The sequence below is a fragment of the Taudactylus pleione genome, unplaced genomic scaffold, assembly GCF_031769625.1.
Source record: "Taudactylus pleione unplaced genomic scaffold, aTauple2 ptg000490l, whole genome shotgun sequence".
Taxonomy (NCBI): Eukaryota; Metazoa; Chordata; class Amphibia; order Anura; family Myobatrachidae; genus Taudactylus; species Taudactylus pleione.
This window is the reverse complement of record NW_028284892.1, coordinates 927,729-947,933: the sequence shown is the minus strand read 5'-3', so window position 1 is coordinate 947,933 and position 20,205 is coordinate 927,729. Positions and strand designations below refer to the sequence as shown.

The 20,205-nt window shown below is 48.0% G+C and overlaps 1 protein-coding gene and 1 long non-coding RNA gene across 4 annotated transcripts in view; one reads left to right on the top strand and one right to left on the bottom strand.

Annotated features, from left to right (window-relative positions):
* Positions 1-20,205, bottom strand: part of LOC148502570 (uncharacterized) — a 40,608-nt gene that overhangs the window by 14,560 nt on the left and 5,843 nt on the right. For 2 of the 3 annotated variants that reach the window (XM_088449609.1, XM_088449611.1), the window contains exon 1: positions 3,364-3,495. The exons of the other annotated variant lie outside the window; for it this stretch is intronic. In XM_088449609.1, coding sequence (XP_088305735.1) covers positions 3,364-3,382 — 19 coding nt within the window. In that variant the 5' untranslated portion in view covers positions 3,383-3,495. Of the gene's footprint in view, positions 1-3,363; positions 3,496-20,205 lie in introns of those variants that run through there. 3 annotated transcript variants of the gene reach the window in all.
* The window catches only part of LOC148502569 (uncharacterized), a 39,102-nt gene continuing 22,583 nt past the window's right edge, over positions 3,687-20,205 (top strand). The window contains exon 1 of the long non-coding RNA XR_015869999.1: positions 3,687-3,842. This is a non-coding gene — a long non-coding RNA (uncharacterized LOC148502569). The remainder of the gene's footprint in view (positions 3,843-20,205) is intronic.

The following is a 20,205-nucleotide window of genomic DNA, read 5'->3' as shown; positions in this document are numbered from 1 at the left end:
AAGGCAGAAGGGCTGTACACTCAGAGCTGGATTAAGGCTTTGGGAGGCCCTGGGCACTTAAGATTAGGGGGTCCCTGAAGAGCACATTTTGGGACACAGGGATCATGTTCTCATGAAAAGGGGGCATGGCCAAACATCACGCCCCTATTTAATGTCACACTGGAGGGGTGTAAAAATGCTTCCCCAGCCTCGAAGACCTCCCTTACATTTCCCCCCAGAAGGCGAGATAGTCCCACCAAAATTGGGGTGGTTGAGGGGGTACTGTAGGGCAGGATGCATCAAACATGCATTTTGTATACAAGACATCCAGAAACAGCAGTTTTCACAGTTTGGATCGCATTTTGCCCTTAGTACATCTTGACCATAGTCACACACACACATATACACCTTACATACATACTGTCACAATACATATACACATACATACTGTCACACTCATACGAGCAATCACACATATATAGACATCCATAATTACACATATGCACACTTATATAGTCGCATACATACATACACACTTATTCGCACACGAATACAAACACACAAAGCCCCATTTATCAAGGATCGCTTATACAATGCCATCAGGGAAAGCCAGTACCGCCCCTGATCGCAGTGCAAAATGCGATCCCATCTGCTGGATGTATTATCCGGGACATGCAGGGAGATGGGCTCCGAAAGGGTTCCAGGAGATCCCTCTGCTGGCTGATATGCTGTAAGTGCCTATAGACTACAGCAGCTAATGCTTTTTTCAGATGACGTTAGCTGCTGGGGCCAATATCAGGAATGCTCTGCATTCCGGATATTGATACATTTGGCAGCATCGAATCCCCCATAGAAACCTATGGCGGCTGCCAGCGGCAATGGAGGCATCGCAGCAGGTATCGCAGACACCTGCTGCGGTCTCTCCTTCATACATCCGGGGGATACTTAGTATTTGAGGTAAACCCCCGAAAACAGGTGTTTTCGGGGAATTTACCTCAAATTCACTTTGATAAATGGGCCTCATGGTCACACACATACAGTCACATATTAAGACACAGTCACACACTAATAAAAACATAAATATAAACACATGCATAAATACAGTCACAGTTATACAAATACATACAATACAGGCACCCCTCTCTCACACCCTCACCTTGCACTTGTACATGATGTACAACTCTGCACAGCAGCTCCTCCTGTATTGCATGCTGCTGTGCTACCGTATAGCCCCGCCCCCTGCTCCTCCTCCTCCTCTATTGTATGCTGCTGTGCTAGCCTGACAGTGCCGTATAGCCCCGCCCCCTGCTCCTCTATTGCATGCTGCTGTGCTAGCCTGACAGTGCCGTATGCAGCTCTAGTCAATGACCAGTCCGAGGAGCCCCCTGAGAGAGGGGAGCCCGGGGTGTCGCGCCCCCCCCCCCCTTAATCCGGCTCAGTCTTACAGCTCCGCCCCCAGAGTATCGCAGAGCACAAGGAGGCACCCTCCGTCTCTCCCAGGCAGTAGCCGGGTCTCTCCCCCAGGAACATATAGTAGTAACCAGTGGCGTATCTATGGAGGGTGCAGGGGGTGCGGTTGCTATGGGGCCCGGCGGCTTAAGGGGCCCGCTGGCCCAGCGATCGCACCCCCTATATGCCGGGCGCCCGCTGAGACTGTGTTACCAGCGGACGCCCGGCTCCTACTCAAACCCCCGGCAGCAGCCGGAGGACGGAGCTCACTCCGTCTTCCAGGTCCCGCAGTGCACTATGGGAGTGACGTCATGACGTCACTCCCATAGTGCCGAGGAGCGGGCGCCGGGGCGGACGGCGGCTTCCCAGGAGCGGGGATAAAGGTAAGTGGTTTTTTTTGTTTGTGTGTGTGCGCGCGCGGGGAGGCAGCTACTGGGATCTCACGACTGGGGGCAGCTGCAGGGGATCTCACGACTGGGGGCAGCTGCAGGGGATCTCACGACTGGGGGCAGCTGCAGGGGATCTCACGACTGGGGGCAGCTGCAGGGGATCTCACGACTGGGGGCAGCTGCAGGGGATCTCACGACTGGGGGCAGCTGCAGGGGATCTCACGACTGGGGGCAGCTGCAGGGGATCTCACGACTGGGGGCAGCTGCAGGGGATCTCACGACTGGGGGCAGCTGCAGGGGATCTCACGACTGGGGGCAGCTGCAGGGGATCTCACGACTGGGGGCAGCTGCAGGGGATCTCACGACTGGGGGCAGCTGCAGGGGATCTCACGACTGGGGGCAGCTGCAGGGGATCTCACGACTGGGGGCAGCTGCAGGGGATCTCACGACTGGGGGCAGCTGCAGGGGATCTCACGACTGGGGGCAGCTGCAGGGGATCTCACGACTGGGGGCAGCTGCAGGGGATCTCACGACTGGGGGCAGCTGCAGGGGATCTCACGACTGGGGGCAGCTGCAGGGGATCTCACGACTGGGGGCAGCTGCAGGGGGCTCACGACTGGGGGCAGCTGCAGGGGGCTCACGACTGGGGGCAGCTGCAGGGGGCTCACGACTGGGGGCAGCTGCAGGGGGCTCACGACTGGGGGCAGCTGCAGGGGGCTCACGACTGGGGGCAGCTGCAGGGGGCTCACGACTGGGGGCAGCTGCAGGGGGCTCACGACTGGGGGCAGCTGCAGGGGGCTCACGACTGGGGGCAGCTGCAGGGGGCTCACTACTGGGGGCAATTACAAGGGGTTCACTACTGGGGGCAATTACAAGGGGTTCACTACTGGGGGCAATTACAAGGGGTTCACTACTGGGGGCAGCTACATGGGGCTCACTACTAGGGGCAGCTACATGGGGCTCACTACTAGGGGCAGCTACATGGGGCTCACTACTAGGGGCAGCTACATGGGGCTCACTACTAGGGGCAATTACAAGGGGCTCACTACAGGGGGCTCATAACTGGGGGCACTGCGTAACTGGTACCATTTCAGTGGGCATTGCATAAGGGGCACCATTACAATGGGCATTTAATGTTTTAGGGGAACTACTGTGGTTATTGTGTAAGACCTAAGTTAGGGGGCCCCTTAAAAATGTTGCTATGGGGCCCAATAAGTTCTAGTTACGCCCCTGGTAGTAACACTAATTGCTCACTGCCCCAGCCTGGCGGACCTGCGTATGTCACACGCTCTATGCGACACTTGCTACCTGGCATAGCCTGCTCTCATTGCTACGCACTAGCTGAGGGCAGCACCGTTGTTCGTGAGGATGATAGTACAGGGCAGAGCATACCCTACTGCGCCTCTAAAGACAGCCAGAGGAGGCGCCTATTCCCGGCTGTGTGATGCTGCCATGACCGTGTTACCTCCGCCCGGGCACTGCTCCCCTGGGTGGCGGCTGTCACCGGTGACAGGGGCGATCACCGGCATCCCACGGCTGCACCTACCTTCCAGCGGCTGCGGCATCTCTGCCCCGTCCTCCTGTCAGTGCTGTGCGGTAGCTAGTAGTAGTAGTACGTATTTGCTGACCGGGATCACGCCTGCAACACCCCAGCTGGGAGAGGCATGAAATGAATGGTGACTGGGGGAGGAGCAGGAATCAGTTGCTCAATTCCCATTCGCCGAGCGCTGTAGGGGTGTGTAGGCAATGGGCATACTTCTAGTTAACAAGACAGGTCACTGGCCAATCCGGAGTCTTATATGGAGATGGGCGAAATACTAAATACACGCCCACTGACACGCCCACTTTTACTGCCTGTGCAAGTACAATCCTTTGCTACAGTGTTTGTCAAAATCGGGTCTCAGGACTCGCATTACTCACAGATCTACAGGTGGTGATTCTGTTAGGAGACCTGGAAAACATACACTGTTGACAGAGGTTGAGAACCTGTGCTATACTATATAACGCCCATTTTTTACACCTCAGGTGAGTGCAATACTAAAGATCTCCCTGATATAACCCCCACCTATTATACTGTGTTACATTTTATATATATATATATATTACACATGCACACATACATATATAAATATATATATACACACACACAGATATATATATATATATATACACACACATATATATACAAACTGTATAATATCTTTTTTTTTCATTTATGTATGAGACTTATACAATGTAAGCAACCTTCAATTATCTGGGGGTTACATGAGCTTATCTTGGAATCACTTTGGGCCTGATTCAGACCCACTCGCGAGCGGCTGTCCGCTCGCAAGTGGGTCGATGTTATGGACTGAGCATGCGCACGACGGAGGGAGCTCCGTCGTGCGCATGCGCCAGACGCGACGAGCGAAGGAAAGTCCTTCGCTCGTTGTGTCCGATCAAAGGGGGCGTGCTGTCAATGTTGATTGACAGCACGCCCCCTTTGGTGGGCGTGCCTCCCTGACGGGGGCGTTCCTAAGGGAACGCCTCCCGTCAGAAGCCGGCCCACTGACATCACTAGTGATGTCAGTGGGAGTGATTTTGGCTCTGATAGAGCCAAAATCACTCCGGAGCTTGCGGTTGAAAACCTCAACCGCAGGCTCCGGCTCGCAATTTCGATGGTCGCGATGGTCTCGACCATCGCGACCATCACAATGCACGCTCGTATAGCCTGTGGGTGGTGACCCACAGCTATACGAGCGTCCGGGAGGACGCTCCATGAAAATGGAGCCCGGCTCTCATTCAGAGCGTGCGCTCTGCTCAGAGCGTACGGCTCTGAATGAGGGCCTTTATTCCTAAAGGATGGTGTATTTGTGTGTATAGTGCATCAGTGACACATTGGGTCAGATTCAGATGTGGATGGTATTGCAGACCCCCAAGGAATCGTCTGTGCAATACCGTCCGACTAATATGCTACTGCAGCAGGAGGTGCCTGTAGGAAATAGACGCCTCCTGGGTGCATCTGCGATTCGAGTGCAACGTCCTTATACGCTGCCTGGGATCACCACCGGTTGCTGCTGTGGACGGGCTGCGTAAGATGAAGCTGTCCAGCTCCTGGCCACTTGTGAGGCCAGGAAATCTGCGTCCTACGAGGCGGACCCTGTCCTCACACTCCCAGGAAATGGGCACACGCCCGTTTTCAGGAACGCAGCTCGGCGCCGGCCCCTCCCCACCCTCAAACGGCACTGAACGCTGGTACGCCTGCAATGATTGGCAGGATGCATCTCATCCAAAATGATGCATCCTGCCCCTGAAATCCTTCTGCCTCCGGCCACCACGTACATCCACTCTATTCCTTCGCAGTTTCCAGTCACCACGTGGAAAAGAGGATCTAGTAGTGACAACCACTCACATTACCCCCAAGATCCGCAGCTGTGCTGGCCAAATGCTGTGACATGCTATCAGACATCGGGGGGAGAAGCTGCTGGCCCCTCTGAAAGTGACTTGGTTAAGTCAGAGGTGTGACTAGGGTTCATGGCGCCTAGGGCAAATTAAAAGATGGTGCTCCCTAAAAATAATTCTATTAGTGTATGTATGTAGGTAGATATGCAGATAGTATGCCACAAAGTTGTCACCCCAATTTAAAGTATGACACAATAGCTACCCCAATTTATAGTATACCACACAGTAGTGACCCAAGTTATAGTATGCCACACAGTAGTGACCCCCAATTTATAGTATGCCACACAGTAGTGACCCCAATTTATTAGTATGTCACACAGTAGTGTGCCCAATTCATTGCATGCCACACCCTAGTGTCCACCAATTCATTGCATGCCACAGCATAGTGCCCAACAATTCATAGTATGCCACTGGGTAGTGCCCAACAATTCATAGAATGCCACACCCTAATGCCCACTAATTCATATAGTATGACACATCCTAATGCCCAGTAATTCGTATAGTATGCCACACCCTAACGCCCATCAATTCATATAGTATGCCACACCCTAATCTCCACCAATAGCACTCAATTCATAGTATGTCACAGCATAGTGCACCCAATTCATAATATGCTACATCATAATGCCCCCAATTTATAGCATGCCACACCCTAATGCCAACCAATTCATATAGTATGCCACACTCTAATCCCACCATTTCATATAGTATGCCACAACGTAGTGCCCACCAAATCAAATCTGTCACACCATAGTGCCCCCAATACATAGTATGTCACAGGGTAGTACCCCCAATTTATAGTATGCCACAGCCTAATGCCAAACACAAAACCACATGATCCATGTCACAACTACGGCAGCCCTGACTACAACAAGCAGACAGAATGCCTGACATAGATGTAAAAATAACAATCAGGAGAACCATTTTATGATCAGTTCTGTAGTTACTATGCAGCTTATGAGACTCGGATATATGGTAAGCAGGAGTCATGCTGCTTACCAATCGTCTCCGGCAGTGCCGATGTAAGGCATTCAGACAATCAGGGTCACAGAGAGAGGGGGGGTACTGCTTACCCGGGTTGGTTTGAGGGGCCCGGGTCAATGACAGTCCCCACTACTCTGCCCACTACCGCTGACTGGTATAGCAGCAGTGTCCTCTCACTGCCCAATGTGGCACTGCTATACCAGTGCAGCCAGTGGTAGTGGGCTGAGATGTTACAGATGCCACCTCCCCCTCCCTGTTGACACCCCCTTGTGCTCACTTTCTTAAGGTGTTTTTTTGTGGGGGGGGGATTTGGCCAGTACCCCTCCTGTCAGGGCTCTTGACGGCCCTGCAAACAATCATAGAGGTGTAGGGTCATATATTGCCATTCATTATATAGTCTGTGTTGTTTTGTTACCGTATAATATTAGACAGTGCCAGACAGCTGTAGTTGTAGTTAGGTGCTCATGTCAGGAAGAGCCCATGAATCTTTAAGGGGCTTGTTTATTAATGATCGCATTTGCAATGCGATCTGGCCATGACATTACCGCCTAGGATCGCACTGCCAGATGCGATCGTACCGGTGCAATGCACCAAACGGCACGCAGGGATAGGGGATCCGAAATGAGCCGGTGCCTGCGATGTGCCCGGAGTGCTGCCGGGGCTACTGCGTATGCGCTGACTGCATGCGCGGCCCCCATTTGCCGGGGGAGGGTACTGGGGGAACTCTCTACCCGGCTAATTATGCCATGTGTAGCTCATAGGCTACAGCGGCTAATACCAATCTTCAGATGGCGTTAGCTGCGGGGGCTATTCTCCACAATGCATCAAATTCCGTAAATCTGACCGCATCACATCCCCCCATAGAGACCTATGGGGGATGCGGCTGCCAGCGGTAATGGAGGAAATGCAGCAGGTATTGGACATATCTGCTGCAGTCCCTCTGTCATACATCTGGGGGAAACGTAATATTTGCAGTTTTGCCCGTTTTCGGGGATTAAACCGCAAATATACAATGATAAATGGGCCCCTAAGATACCTGTTGTGATGGAGGCAGCAAGCCAATCGTTGTGGATGAGAGCTTTCTGAGGAGCTGCACAGCCAATCTATAGAGATGTCTTCTTCTAAAAAATGTCCCCCACACCTCGCAGTATGTAGACAAAAACGTAGTATAATGTGATATTGTATAGTAGGAATAAATTCTTCCACAGGGTTGAAGGAGCCTAAAATATATATTTTCCTGGGACTCCTGTCTGGAGGGCAACCAGCATCCCAATGGACAGATGAGAAGGTTCTTCTAGGTAGAAATCGTAACTTTTTTATTCTTTACAAGGATTAATAAAATAATAATAATTAAAAAAAAAAACACGAACAGGGGACCAAACTTTTACTGGACCTGAGTCACTGTTATTAATCGGCGATGGCAGTCCTTAGAGATTCCAGATAGACCCAAAGTAAATATGTATGCTGTCCTTACAGATCCTTCAATGCTAAATGTCCATTAGGGTAATGCCCCTGTTCTATCCACCAACGCGTTCCGACGTAAATGTTTTTGTCAAGATGTGTCTACATGGGTTCCTAATCCAAGTTACTTCTATATACCCCTTGGCTCCTATTCCCCTCCTATCTGGGAGCAGCGTATGCATTAACCAACATTCTCCTGTTCACAGACTACATATATGTATAATATATACATATACTTAGTATAATATACACTTCTAGATTACACGTTTATCCCAGCCATTATATAAAAGTGTACTAAAAAATTATCGCCATGTGTGCCACCTATAGTCGTAGAGAGCCCTGAAGTCATCACAAAAAAAGAAAAAGAAAAAGAAGAGCATTCGTCTGGGTGCTCTAGAACCGACAATGGGCCTGATTCAGAGCCACTCGTAAGTGGCAGCTCGTTCGCTCCGAGCGATGTTTGCCCAACTGCGCATGCGTACGGATCGTAATACGCATGCGCGAACCAGTCAGTGCGGCCGAAATTCATGTGCTCGCAAAATAGCGAATGCCTGATAATTTGAGTGACAGAAAGAGGCGTATGTGGGTGGTAACAAGGGAAGGTGCTTGAAAACGGGGAGTGGAGATCCGATCGCAGGCGTGCTTAAAGGTCAAAACGGGCGTTTTATGGGTGTGCATATTTAAAACAGCAGCGTCATTGACCACGTCACTGGGTTCTTTTATAGTCAGAACTGCTCGCAAAATTGTGGTAGCAAAAACCAACCACAAGAATAGCGAGCAGTTCATACCCTGGTCGATGTACTCGATTAATCTAATAAATAGCGGACATGACGTAGGATGCGAGCGGCCAGGGGGCGTATTTTTCCAAAAAACGAACGCAAGTTTTGTTCGCTCGTTCAGACCTAGAGGCGTGAACAGACCGCAAACAGCGAACGGTTCATTTGAATAGCCAGCCCTTGTTTTAGAACGAACGACCGCAAATAGCGAGCGCCTCTGAATGAGGGCCAATGTGTTAAAATAATATTTCTTTGTTGGTATACATTAAAAAGATATCCCCTTGATATCAAAAAAGGTGAAATGTTTAAAATCTTTAATTTAGTGTGAAATAAAGATAGGAAAAAATGTGTTTATAGAAATAAAAAATATATTAAATACTGTGCCTGTTGTCTTTATATGTCCTTTATTATCTAATTGTAATAATTTTCTGCTCAGTGGCCTTATTTCTCAAACCTAGGTCTCAGTATTATTTGTCTTCTCCCATGAATAGAAACAATATGGTTACTATTTGTTCTGTCTGCAGTATCTATATGCAATGTTTCAGAATTGTTGTATCACCTTGATAGTCAGTGGTTCCCAAACTGTGTGCCGTGGCATACTTACAGGGGTGCCTCAGGACACTTACAGGGGTGCCTCAGGACACTTACAGGGGTGCCTCAGGATACTTGCAGGGGTGCCTCAGGATACTTGCAGGGGTGCCTCAGGACACTTACAGGGGTGCCTCAGGACACTTGCAGGGGTGCCTCAGGACACTTACAGGGGTGCCTCAGGACACTCGGAGGGTGCCTCAGGACACTTACAGGTGTGCCTCAGGACACTTACAGGGGTGCCTCAGGACACTAACAGGGGTGCCTCAGGACACTTGCAGGGGTGCCTCAGGACACTTGCAGGGGTGCCTCAGGACACTTACAGGGGTGCCTCAGGACACTCGGAGGGTGCCTCAGGACACTTACAGGTGTGCCTCAGGACACTTGGAGGGGTGCCTCAGTACACTGGGAGGGGTGCCTCAGGACACTCGGAGGGTGCCTCAGGACACTCGGAGGGTGCCTCAGGACACATATAGAAACCGTTGTAATTCCTACACCTTTCACCTGATTTGGATGTAATTATCCTCAAATTAAATCTGAAAGTCTGCAGTTAAAGCACATCTTGTTTATTTCATTTCAAAGCCATTGTGGTGGTGAATAGAGGCCAAAATATGAAAATTCTGTCAATGTCCCAATATTTCTGCACCTGACTGTATGTATGTCATGCGCCTTTTAATCCTTGCTTAAGATAAGAAGTGTTAATCGTAAAACGAATCCTCTAGAAACTTATTTTATATTGAGCCATATTCAATGTGAGAGGACCCGCGATACTTTTTCGCCTCCCGGACTTTTTGCCTACTTCGCCTGTTTTGCAGGCGGAAAAGTATTGCGCGCGTGCCAGCTTTACCCCGTATTCAATTTGAAAGTACGTGAAAACTAGACCCGGCAAAACTTGAACATGCGGAAAGTCCTGTCAGATTTGGGGAAATCAGCCTGACATGCAAAAGATGCTCTGACATTGGGGTTAGCTATGGTACCCCCTGATTTGGCTTGCTGAAGGTATTTGGTATTTTTAAACGGGCTCAATAGCTGCTAAATAGCGTTTTTCTATACCTGATGCAGACTAGTATTTAGGAGGTTTTTTTCCTGAAAATAACTTATCCCAGCAAATTTGGGGTACTTGAAAATGGGGGTCAGCATATTTTAAAGTTGCTAAAGTGAAGTTGAAAAAAATCATGAAAAATCCACCTGCCGCAAACACCTGAAATAAAAAAAACACCTGGGGCATACTTGGGGACCCCCCCGAGAGTCAAGTTCGCTCGTTTTTAACTTTGAACCCCAAATTTTTTTTTTTGCCCCCTTTTTCAAAGTAATTTTTTGGGGTATTCTTAAGTGTTTTTTTTTTCTTTTTACACAGTTTACCTTTGGGGGACTGTCTGAAGGCTGCAGGGGGGTTCCCGCAACGTTGCACCCCAAAACCCCAATTCTGCACTTTTTTCCGCCTGCCATTCATAGGCGAAACTTTTTCGCCTAGTACATTACATTGACTTTCCGCCTTCAAATTGAATACGGGATAAAAGCAAAACAAGCGAAAACGATGTCATCGGTGAAAAAGTATCGCGGATCCGGACTTTTCGCCTCAAATTGAATACGGGCCACAGTTGGAGTAAAGATGACTGAAGTAAAAGACTGAAGCTTAAAAATATAAATATGAACAAAAGTACTAAAATCAGTATCTCTACACATCTTAAGTAGCAACATAATGAGTAAATACATAATCATGGAAACAATTAGATAAAAATATGAGGGTGAGTCAAAAATTATCCTCCCTCCAGTTATATTAAAACTTCTATTGGCTGCACTTTCCGTACTAGGTCACTGTCTCCCCAGTCACTGCTGTGCAGGTGTAAACGTGTTCCGTCAGTTCACTTGTGACTGCAGTGCAAGAAAAAATGGCTGCCCCACTTGTGATGTGCATGAAAGAAGACCAGTTTGCGTCCATTAATGTCTTGTAATCTGAGAGTGTGTTTGGTGCCGATATTTATCAAAGACTTTGTGCACAGTATGGAGAAAGTGTTTTGTCGCGAAAAAGTGTTTATGAATGGATAGAGAAGTTCAAAGAAGGTCGCATAAGTGTCAGCCATGAAGAAGGAGCCGGACGCCCGTCCACGTCCAATGAGAACATTGAGCGTGCACGTGAACCGATTCTGTTGGATAGATGAGTGACAATGGATTATGTTGCAAATCAGAAGTCCTAAGAGGTCGACTATTCACGTCTGATGACGAGGTGAAGACAGCGGTGCATTAGTGGCTCGCAGCTCAGCCCAAAACATTTTTTAATGATGAAATACGAAAGCTTGTTGACAGATGGACAAAGTGTATTGAAAAGCAGGGAGATTATGTCGAAATATAATGTATTTGTCTTTTCTGAAAGATGATTAAAATAAATTCTACAGCCAAAGTGCGGATAATGTTTGACTCACCCTCGTACTTAAAAGGAACCATTTAGTTTCAAAATCTAAATTTAACCATTTGGGACTGAGGGTCCCCAGATTAAAAATAGTGCGCATCTATGTTTTATCTAATCGTTACTGTTTTTATCCCACAAAAGGAGATTAAGGGGGAGGTGTACTAAACTCTAGAAAGTGATAAAGTGGAGAGTGATAAACGACCAGCCACTCAGCTCCTACTGTCATGTTACAGACTGTGTTTGAAAAATGACAGTTAGGAGCTCATTGGTTGGCAGTTTATTACTCTCCAATTTTTCACTTTCTAGATCTTAGTACATCTGCCCCTAATTCTGTAATATTACACTCATGTACATCCTTAAAGTGCGACAAGAGTCCATGGATGGTAAGTCCCGTTTTAATGTTGGGCACATGTTCAGACATTGTATCTATCAATTTTCTGATGGGTACAATCAGGACTGTAACTAGGGGTGTGCAAACAGTAACGCCACATGGAGACAGTGGCTCTGTGGGCGGCGCCATCACTGCTGTATGGCCCTTCTGGCTGGCATGGTGTCTGCTAGAAACGCTGTGGCAGTGCTGCCTGTTGCATCAATTCAAGGCTATAGGAAGGCACCCTACCATTTATACAGCCATATGGAGCACCTTCTAGATGCTCCATGCACTGGCACGCTTCCAGGTGCTGGCTGGCCCTGCCCCCTATGTGCAACATCATGGCATCATGGGGCTGGCACGGGGAGCATTAAAGTCCTTTAACGGGTGAGGGTACAATTATTCTCTCTGGTGGAATAAGGAAACAAAGCAGCACAGAGGGATTCCCTCCTACTCAGTTACGTAGTTCACATTGCACCTTGACACCACCTGCTGTAAAGCTGGTGCACGTGTGGCACCTCCAAATTTGTGGCCAAATAGGGGTCCCCCAATTTTTTTTATTATACAGATAACACAGCCCCATTAACTGTATGTGTAGGCTGAACTTTAGGTGACCCTGTGCTTCCCTGGGGCTACTGAGCCTGCGCTGCCCAGGAAGCAGAATTGTCAGCTGGATAGTAACTGTGAGCCCGCTAAAAAGGGCCCCTTAAGTTGCAGAGCAGGAGGCCCTAGGGGTGGGCTACACTAGGGGCCCCTAACCAATGGGGGGGCTGAAGTTGCTGCTAAGAAAGTGATAAGAGGGACAGCTCTAACAGGACCAGGGGTTCCTGGCACAGCTGATGAAGGAGAGAGTTGCTGCCTGCAGAGCAGGAACAAGGGAGCTGCTATGAGGATCCCCGCAGTGGGGAGAGTAATCACTGGACCTGCTGCCCTGTTAGGGTGAAGTGCAGCCGATACCTGCAGAAGCAATCACTGGAGGAGCTGAGGATTGTCTACACCACCCGTGCGGCATTTGTTTTGCCTGTCTGCCGGATCCCTCACACGCACACCCACCTGCTGTCCCCTGCTGGTGACTGCTGACGAGACGCACCGGAGCTGCGCTGAGAGCAGAATGGAGAGGTGCCCGTCCCTGCTCGCCGGCAGAGGAGAAGTACCCGCCGAGGACCAGGCTGCCGGAGGAAGGACCCGGAGAAGGCTGCCGCCGAGTACGGCTGGGAGGACCGAAGGGCCCATCCTCAAGAAGACCCCACTCAACAAGGGCTGCCCGGAGAAATGCCCGAAGATCCGGAAGATGGGTGAGGAGGAGCTGCCTGCGGGATCAAGGGGAAGGAGCCAGCACCACGACTTGACCACCAGCGCTGACCGGAGGGATGCCCACCTGGCTCAAGGCTACGGGGGGAGGACCTGAGGACGGTGGGCAAGCGAAGGGACAGCCCCAAAGGAAAGGGCTCAAAGACCCCTGAGCCGAAGAAGTAACACTGCCGGACGGAGCCCCGAGGGAGGAAACTTACCCTTGAAGTGCCCCGAACAGTGTCTGCCTGGAGGCCGTGTCGCGGAGCTCTGGTGCGGTGCTCTGAGTCCCGGAGCTCCACTGGATGTCGCGAGGGGCTGAACAGCCACAGCAAGGGGTGAGATAACAACAAAGACTCCCTGACCTGCTCCTTCCCCTGCCTTGCTCCTAGCCATACCCCAGTCACTAGTTAATCATCCTGCTGATACTTCCCTGTTTTCCCCTCCGGGGTCCAGAGTTAGTTTGGGGTCCTGCTTCATTGTTTATACAGCCCTAGTTAGATTGGGGATGAGGAAGTCGTTCTGGGGGTCTGGACAGGTCCCTAGTCTGTTTTAGTCTGCTGGTTTGAAAACAAGGGTGAAGGGATAGGACGCCCCCTCCCTCTGTACAGATTTGTTCCTTGTTGTGTATTATTTTTTTTGTGAACCTCCAGCTCATGTCTGATGCAATGGTAATTACTGTTAATGCTGGTTTTATTTAATGTAATGTATATGTTTCCTTGCAGGTGCCTTATATGAATGCTAGATTCCTCTAAGGACTGTGTATTTTTACTGTTTTACATTTTAAATAATGGTTCTGTAATGCAACGTATATGAATGTAATGCTTCTTTAACCCTGTGTAACCCCCGGCTGGCAGCTTCTGTGCTAATAGCGTGTGACATATGCATGTGTGTATCCTCTATTGTTCTCAGCAAAGGCTCAAGTGTTAGCAAACATTGTCAGTGGCAAAGGCAGGATTTCCAGAGGGGGGTTTCCAAATGCTTAATTTTAGAGCGAGTGTGGTCTGTCAATGAAGAGGGCAGAATTAGTACTCAACCAGCTTTAATAAGCATCATAAAAAGTGTACTGTGTATATTAATTCCAGCATATACAGGACCAGTGATCATAGTAAGCCATTAGATGCGCCAGTAAGCCATCCTGCCTGAGCTGAATGTATTTATTTTAGATGTGGGCACCATTCCAGACTATTGGGGCAAGTCCGGGAGTCTGGGGGAGCAGCAGATACATGTTAAAAGATCCATAGGTGGTGCTAATTATTTCATTTGTGATACTGAGAAGAACATACAGCACTAGTAACAATATTATATTACTATTTCTATTGTGGTCATGGTGTGAGCTGGGGAGGAGGGTTTCTAGGCAGATGGAAACCCCCCCTGCGTTTGTCTATGATTATGTTTAAAGGTTACAATTTGCCGGTGAACTACTGTTTCCAGCATAGCCGATGTGTTTCCTCTATTTTGTTCAGCAAAGGCTCAAGTGTTAGCAAAGACTGTGTTTAAATGCTACAATCTGCCGGTGAACTACTGCTTCCAGCATAGTTTGTGTTTCCTCGATTCCTCGCTTCTTAGTAACAAAAAGCTTTGTGACAACTGTGCTTCCTTTTGTTGACCTCTACTTGCCAGCTGGGGTCACCGGTAGAGGACAGGGAGGTGTAAAGTAAATACGTTGCTATTAATATCTGTAATCTGTAAAATTCTATTCTGTCTAGTAAATACCATCTATACTAATTGTCGTACCTATTATTTGCTATAATAAAATAGCGTTGTACCTTCCTTCCTGAGTGGTCACTGTGTGGGGAGTTCGGCCACAAGGGAGCACAGCAATCACACCTGAACCTGGTTCTAGTGGTGCATCACTATACTGACTTCCAGAGCACCACACACGCATCAATGGTGTTAGCAGAACAACAGTGTTAAGAGGTCGTGTTTTTAGTACAAAACATTTTTAATGATGTACTGTTAAAAATTTTTTTTTTGTATAAATAGCATAGGTTCTTCTCACATATATAGAGGTATAGTTACTAAAGAGCGGGTTTATAGAAGTTGCCCGTAGCAACCAATCAGATTCTACTTATCATTTATCTAGCTGAAATTTGATTGGTTGCTATGGGCAACATCTCCACTTCTATAAACCTGCACTTTAGTCAATATGGCAGATAGGATCCACTGTAGCTCACCAGCTTCTTCCACGTGAACTTCTCTTTATCACATTCTCCATTCACAAGTCAGTGATTAGGTCATCACGTCAGCCTGCCAGTGTACAGGATTGAAAAATAATTCAATTGGAATTTGCGGCGCAGCGTTGGCGAGCTACAGCGGTGTCCGTATAATCAACAAGTTCCAAAGGAGTAAAATAAACTTCATTCATTTAAATAATTTTTGATTTGAAAACACCCAACATGTTGCATCAGTTATAGATTATCTACATTTAAATATATAATATACTGTATAACTTATACTATGTAAGCTGTCTGTCTTCCCGCGACCCCTGCTCTGCTCATTTGAGTGTGTGGGTGGGTGGGCAGTGAAGTTTTAGCTTCACTGTACTTGCTCTGTGACTTGAATTACAGTGGCGGAACTACCTCTTTGGCAGATGTGCAGCTACGAAACCCCCCTCACTTCGGGTACCGTAGTCCCTGAACCCTCTGGAATGGTGATTGTTCGGAATCGGTATGAAATTCCCGGGAACGGCAGGCCGACAGAAGCAGAGTTCCTGGCAGCGGAAGCCCGACAGCGCTGGAAATCCAGATCGTCCCTAAGGAAAGTATAAACTAACCTAACCACCTAACCCTAACCCTCCTTAGGGGTGCCTAACCCTAACCTCCCCCCCCTAAGTGCCTAACCCTAATCCCCCTCTAAGTGCCTAACCCTAACCCCCCCCCCCAAAGTGACGTGTCCTATGACGCTGGCTGTTAATTATGCACGCCTCTGAAACGGCGTTGAATTTCTCAGGCACACCTGCGTTCGCACCAACACTCCCCCGTTTCCAGTGGCCTGCCCGTTACCACCCACAAACGGCTTGACCTGTCACTCATTCAGCTGGGCTGTCTATGCTTGGCGAGTGAGTTTCCACATCGCTCGTACCAGTTCTCGCACACACAATACGAAGCATACGTATGCACAGATTGAAAAGCATCGCTCGCTCCGAGCGAGCGAGCGTCCGCTTGCGAGAGGGTCTGAATCAGGCCCATAGTCTAGTGTGTACCCACCATTAATTGTTTACAACAGGTTGTCGTCCATACTTACAGAGGTCACATGTAAGGAAGACCACCATGCGGCTTAGGCAATTGTCACATGAAATCTTGCCTAGAGGTCCCCAGAAAGCATACTGGAGACCATCACAGCAAGTGGAGGAAGTCTTTGTAGTCTGATAAGACCAAGATTGAACCTTTTGGCCTCAACACTAGGCTATGGGCTGTAATGCAAGGTTATCGCGCGACCTTCGAAAACAGCTTTTTAACATTTTATTTTTTTCAGTAATAAGTTAAATTGTGGCCTTTGCTTTGTAGTAAACATAGTTAAACCTCCTTTTATTGTTAAATAATTACACTGGTACAAGATAATTAAAGCAGTGTAATGTGCTGGGGTATTAGAATATACCGGACCTACTCCATTTGACATTTGTGCCTTTACAGTACATACATGGGACATTATTAATGTGTGGTTGGAATTATATTGGTGTCTAAGACATCCTGGGGGAGATGTATCAATCCTTGGAGAGACATAAAGTGGAAAAGTTTCTTAAAGCATCCAATCAGCTCCTGTCTTTTACCTAGCACAGCCTTTGAAATGACAGTTAGAAGCTGATTGGTTGCTTTATGTAATTATCTCTCTCCAAATGTTGCACATCTCCCTAATAAAGCTGCATACACATTACACTCCAACTGTCCCTAATTATCTGAGAGGCTCCTGGTGTATAATGCACCATGATTCCCGTCCACCAATGTATAACGACATAATTAACGTCATCGCAAATCAGCGGGCAGGGTCTGAAGACGCAAATCGCTTCACCCCGGCAATCCCACTGGCGATAACAATATGTTAGAGTCTGTGTTTGTTGTGGACCCGGGGTGGTAACAGGAGTAAACACCGGAACAGGTTTAAACTGAAAAGTAGGTTGTTTAATGTGGTTGTTGGTAGACATGAACAATAAGATAAACTAAAGTCCAGTAATAACAAACTAATAACCGTAGCAGGAGGGAACTGCAGTGAGTGGGAATAAACAAATGTCCAGCACGGTGACAGAGATGAATAAGGTGAATCCAGATAGACTGTAAAGGTAAAAAGGATATCTGGGCATGCAGAGTAATGGCAATAGAGGGATATCCGGAAATGCTGTGATGATGGCTGAAGGGAGAATCCGGAAATGCTGCGATGATGGCTGAAGGGAAAATCCTGAAATGCTGTGATGATGGCTGAAGGGAAAATCCTGTAATGCTGTGATGATGGCTGAGAGGAGAATCAGGTAATGCTGTGATGATGGCTGTACAGGAATGGGTTAACTGAGGAGACAGGTTCAGGCAAGAGTGGGTCTGGTGGAAGGTGCAGGGTGATCTCCAGCAGAGTGCAAGGCAAGGCAGAGCGGTGCAGGCTGCAGGGAGCCGGAGGCTGACAAGGAGCTAGGGCAAACACCGGAGCACAAGTCTCAGGTTCAGGAGCGCAGGAACTCTCTGTCACAGCTGACGCTATGAAACACGTTGCACTGGCAACTACAGGGCGCTCCAAACACCATTAAGTACCCAGCAACAGAACGTGATAGGCCATAGAGAGCAGGTGACCCACAGACGATTGGCCTGCTAGGTCACATGGCCAAAGACAACATGGTGACGCCCAGACAGCCGTGACACGGAGACGCCATTAGTCATACCCCTGTCAGGACGGCCCAACGCTGGCAGACCTCTGCGTACAGGCAATGCCAAACTCCACACGGCAGCTCCCCTGCCAGAAGGACCGCGCCACAGCGCCCTCACCGGTAAGGACCGCAAACCTCCACGTCGCAAAACCTGGGTCGTGACGCAGTACAGGTATTGCTGCTGTACATGTACTGCTATTATGCCTGTTAGAAGCATTGTCAATGTTTATCTCAGTTGAAACCTGGTGAATAATATTGCCAGCGGTGACCCCATGACATAGGGTGAAATGGCCCATTGCTACATTAGTAATTGTAAAGAGGAAATACCCACCAAGGTCAACAATTCCTTTAAGCCAGGAACAGCCTTATTTTATGTTGAACACTAGAGGGCAGCAATCACCTGTGTGACTATACAGAGAATGGAAAGGGCACATTGTTACTGTCTCGCACCTCTTCCTGCGCCTGCTGCCTGTGCAAAATGGAATAAATTAGGGATGTGCAGGCTCGGATAGGTTCGAGTTTGCACGTTGAGTTCGGATTTTTCCCTCCAAAAAAACGGAACTCAGAAAGAGACTAAACGTCATCTTACATGGACGAACATCATCATTCCTGGACTTGTCCGAGCCTGCACATCCCTAGAATAAATATAATTGATCTATCTAATCTCATATCTATTTACTGAACTATCTAATCACCTCTATCTTTCCGTCTCTAAAGTATATAGGTGGTCGTAGTGAACAAAAACAATGAAGCGCCAATACAATTTAATTGGATGTTGCGCACATCCCAACTGTCCTGACTTCGACGGGACAGTGCTGATTTCAGGGGGACAGTGCTGATTTCAGGGGGACAGTGCTGATTTCAGGGGGGCAGTGCTGATTTCAGGGGGACAGTGCTGATTTCAGGGGGACAGTGCAGATTTCAGGGGGACAGTGCTGATTTCAGAGGGACATTGCTGATTTCAGGGGGACAGTGCTGATTTCAGGGGGACAGTGCTGATTTCAGGGGTCGTCCTGCTGCAAGAGGGTTGGTAGGTATTTCCATTACAATGGTGTATGTATGTGATAAATGCTGGCTGCGGTTGTACCGTGCACACAAGGTGGTTTTGACCATGCCCGCTATGAGGTGGCCCCTATTTTGGATTAGCCTTGGATAATGCTGGTTGATATGAATTGTGCAGGGGGGGATTTTGTTCCACAAGAAGGTCACTGTCATTACAGCAGCGGCTCCTACCCTCTCAGCTAAGGCTGGCTGTTGCTGCCGGTGCTCCTGCCTGTATTTGAGGACGGAGACACTGACTGTAGTCCCTGAAGGCGCCAGGTCCCGGTGCCTGCGCAATGGATTTGTCAGGCGCCAGGATCAGCACATGCAGCGATGGGACTGCACGTGCGCATAACACCGGCTTCAAGGGACTGCACCGGCTGCAGCCCCTAGAAGCCGTATATATATATATATATATATATATATAAGCTGCCACAAGTGTTCCTTAACTCTGTACAAAGGGATAAAGCTGACAAGAAATATAAGTACAGAATAATACAGACAGCATTTCAATTCACATAGATACATCATTAACGTGAGCATGTAGTGAAATTATGTAGAGAAGACAAAGAGGAGAGGACCCTGTTCATACAAGGTTGCCACCTATAGAAGATATAATTATATATATATATATATATATATATATATAAACAGGTGATTTATATTAGGCAATCCAATTCTAGGGCAAAACCGCAGAAAATCGATGGTTTTGAAAACCCCCCACTTATTACTGTACATAAATAAGACTTCAAAATAACAGAGACTGCGTGGTATACTCGTGGTCATTGGTGCATGTTATGTGTTGTGTATACATTATAGTCATGTAGAATAAATGTAAATCCAGACCCTTCTAACAGCCAAATCTGATTTTTTTTTTTTGCCCCACAGCCCTGTTGGAGATATTAGAAATCAATTAAATTGTAATATATATATATATATGTATATATAAATGTAACACACGTTTATACTGCACAATCACAAGGGCACTCATCAGATTGGTGAAAAAAATCAGTTTAATTTATTTTTCATCTGTGCTTAAACAGGCAAATCCAGGTTGCATGTAACAAAGAGCTGGCGTTTCGGTCTAAGGATAGACCATTTTCAAGGCTTGCAATCCATCATCAATTCATCTCAAGTGATATTAAAAAATCCACAAAGCAACTAACCACTGTACT